This window comes from Drosophila sechellia, chromosome 3R (assembly GCF_004382195.2).
Source record: "Drosophila sechellia strain sech25 chromosome 3R, ASM438219v1, whole genome shotgun sequence".
Taxonomy (NCBI): Eukaryota; Metazoa; Arthropoda; class Insecta; order Diptera; family Drosophilidae; genus Drosophila; species Drosophila sechellia.
In genome coordinates this window covers 14,675,512-14,678,918 of record NC_045952.1, presented here as the reverse complement: position 1 = coordinate 14,678,918, position 3,407 = coordinate 14,675,512, and the positions used below count along the sequence as shown (strand labels likewise).

At 50.5% G+C, this 3,407-nt stretch overlaps 1 protein-coding gene across 1 annotated transcript; it reads left to right on the top strand.

Moving 5' to 3' along the window:
- Positions 1-320: 320 nt before the first annotated feature.
- On the top strand, positions 321-3,032 carry LOC6606463 (homeotic protein empty spiracles). The gene is made up of 2 exons (XM_002031230.2): positions 321-1,761; positions 2,001-3,032. Exons 1-2 carry the CDS (start codon positions 615-617, stop codon positions 2,348-2,350), a joined length of 1,497 nt encoding a protein of 498 aa, XP_002031266.2. The 5' UTR covers positions 321-614; the 3' UTR covers positions 2,351-3,032.
- Positions 3,033-3,407: the final 375 nt, after the last annotated feature.

Sequence of the window (3,407 nt, the reverse complement as noted above, 5' to 3'; positions counted from 1 at the left end):
CGAATAGTGGTGGCTGTTTGAACGGAAGCCATATGCAGAAAATTCGGTAAAGGCAGCGCACCGAACTGGACCCGCCCCTCGGAAAGCAGCCATTTCACTCGCTCCTTCGCAGCTAGACCATATCTGCAGGGTAGATAAAATCCACAAGGCGCGCGCGAAGAAGACGGCCATACTACACCAAGCGCAGTGCCTCCCGCTCTGACTCGATAAACTGGTTTGGCCTGTACTGGCGAAGAGAGAAGACTCGCCGCAGCGCAGCTCTCTTCGAGTAGCGCACACTTGGTGGTGTTGCCGGGCTTACCGGATTTATTCAGACATCGAACGTCGTCGTGAGCACACGTCTATATTCTCCGTCTTCCGACACAAAAAAAATAAGAAAAACGAGCGCGTCGATCGCAGTAGCGCACAAGTCTTGACAACCCGAGTGTGTGTGTGATTAATATAGTAACTATACGTATATATGAAAGCGTCTCCAATGCGTCGCTTAGTGTGAGAAAATCAACGAAACATAGAGAGTTACAAATAAGGACTTCCCAGAGGATTAGAAAACAGAATACCGTGTTTAAAACCCCGAAAAAAAAGCCGCCAACATAGCCGAACTAACCGCCGTATTTATGACTAAGATGATTCCGCCGGTTCCCACCGCCGCTGCAGCCGTCATGATGCCCACACCAAAGCAGAAGATCGGTTTCAGCATCGAGTCCATTGTGGGCAATGATGTCAGCACCGCCGGCGGCAATTCGACGCCCGAGCTATCCGGTCCCCAGAGTCCGCCGCCCGGCGAGCGCAATGTGCCCGGTTCGCCGCCCCAAACGCCACCAGCCACACTCACCTTGATCCCAGGCTCTTCCCCGCACCATCTGATGGCTCCTCCTGCCCACGGACTGCCCTATCCGCATCCGCATGCTCAGCAGCAGCAACAGCAGCATTTGCAGGCACCACATCCGCATCCGCATCTATCTCCTGCGCAGCAACATGTGCTCCACCAGCACCTCCTCATGCAGCAGCAGCAACATCAGGGCACACCCAAGAGCCACCAGGACATTCAGGAGCTGCTGCAGAGACTGCACCACAATGCCGCCATGGCCAGCGGTCTGAGTCCGCTGCAGACACGCCTCTCCCCCGAAACGGAGCAGCCCCAGATGGCCGTCTCCCTCAAGCGGGAACGCTCACCTGCACCACCTGCCATGGAGCAGGTCGAGAATCCCGCCCAGCGCATCCAGCCACCGCACACGCCTCCCAAGTCCGTGAGCCCCCAGTCCTCGCAGCCCTCGTCTTCGCCCACTCTGCTGATTAGCAGTCCACATGCCACACCGCCACAGCAGCAGCAACAGCAGCAGCCGCCCCCGAATTATCCAAAGCCCGCCATGATGCATCCCGCAGGAGCTGGACCCATGATGATGCCGGGCATGCCGCCCGCTGGACTCGTTCGCCCCTTTCCCATGGGACCCGGAGGACCACCGATGCCGCAGGGTCAGACCGGCTTGCCGGACATCAAGGCGCTGCCGCCGTACATCAACACTCCACCAGAGCTGCCGCCCCAGCACAATCCGCATCTCATTGCCGCCGCCCAGTTCCAGATGGCCGCCGCCCTGCAGGCAGGTCATGTCCTTGGTCCAGCGGCCGCCGCCGCTGCTGCCGCCGGCCTGCCGCCCCACGCCCAGTTCATGCCCAATCCAGGCATGGCCAGGGATAGCTATCAGCTGTACCCGTGGCTGCTCAGCCGTCATGGAAGGATCTTCCCACACCGATTCCCTGGAAGTAAGTATCTTTTGGAATGATTCTGTATATGCGAAACAAAAAGAGATTTAGGGAAAAAAGAAAAATCTTAAAACTAAAAACTTTAAATATTCATATAATTAATCAAAAATGACAGATGCTAATATGTTTTAAATTTGTGTCTCTTATAATTGCAATAGTCACTGCTAATTTATCGCTGTAAATTATTACCTTAAATACCGATGACTAACCGAAACCCTTTCTTCTCTGCTTCTTTCAAGGTTTCCTGGTGCCCCCGTTCCGCAAACCGAAACGCATCCGCACCGCCTTCTCGCCGTCGCAGCTGCTGAAGCTGGAGCACGCCTTCGAGAGTAACCAGTACGTAGTGGGGGCAGAGAGGAAGGCCCTGGCCCAGAATCTCAATCTGTCCGAGACGCAGGTGAAGGTGTGGTTCCAGAACCGACGCACCAAGCACAAGCGGATGCAGCAGGAGGACGAGAAGGGCGGCGAGGGAGGATCGCAGCGGAATATGCACAACGGCAGCGGCGACGAGGACGACGACGAACTGATCGACATGGAGATGGACGAGTGCCCCAGCGATGAGGAGAACGAGCTGGACGCCAGCCACTGAGAGAAGCGGCCAGGAGATAGTCCTGCGGCGGTCCGTGAGTTCCTTATCCTAGCGAATGCAGTCCAGTTCCAGTTATCGAGGGTTCCCAGTCGAATCTCGGCGATAGTAACATAGTTTGTTTTGTTGTGATATATTCTTAGAGCGATCCCAAGGCGTTAGGCTAAGTGTATATAGGGCAGTATTAAGAGACCCTTCCTCTCCATCCACAATTCTCTCTCAAGATCCGTGCCAAATCCTTGCGAAGTTTCGAGGTTGAGTAGAGCTCAAAGAATGCAAGCTGTTTCCTCTCTTTCCCAAATATCAATTGCAAAAAAGAAACCCTAAAAAATTAATCTAGGCTAGACACCACCAACTATAACTGTACAAATTTGATGACTTAAGCCTGTAAATATTCATGACATTACTTTTAATTAGTGAATTCTTCGGAACAAATCGTACTCGATGCACTAGCTATTGTATAATTCTTGTATATTGTATGACGATCTAGCATTTATTTATGTTTAGTCTTAAGCACGAACCTCTAGAGTCGCTCAACTGCAGCTGGATATTATTTAAAGCCGTCTAATATAAAGCCCTAGTTGCTAGTAACTACTTCCTAAGCCAACATGATTGTAAGAAACACACACGAATATTATCATATAAAATATAAAATATTCATTATGAAAAGAAATCGAAAGATAAATGTTTGTTTGATTTACTTTATTAATAATTTAAACAATTTCGTTTTGAATTATGAATGTGAACTTTAACATTTCTTCCAGCTTTACAATATTTTACTTAAGTTTATTTTTTCTTGTTTAAGCCTTGACATCTCCGCCCCCTTTTAATAGAGTTCGTCCCACTGTGTGACAGAGTGAAAAATTATGCGCCGTCAATTAATTAGCGTGTGACATTTAACATTGTTGTTGCTGTTTCTGTCCACTGGAAATGGTGACAGGTGCGCAGGGAAAGGGGCTTGAGGGGGAGCGTCCGCGACTGAAAAGAGCGGGATAGCTGAAGGAGGTGGCTATAAAATGCATTTAGCGATCGTTATTTCTTATAGATTTCATAAGCATTT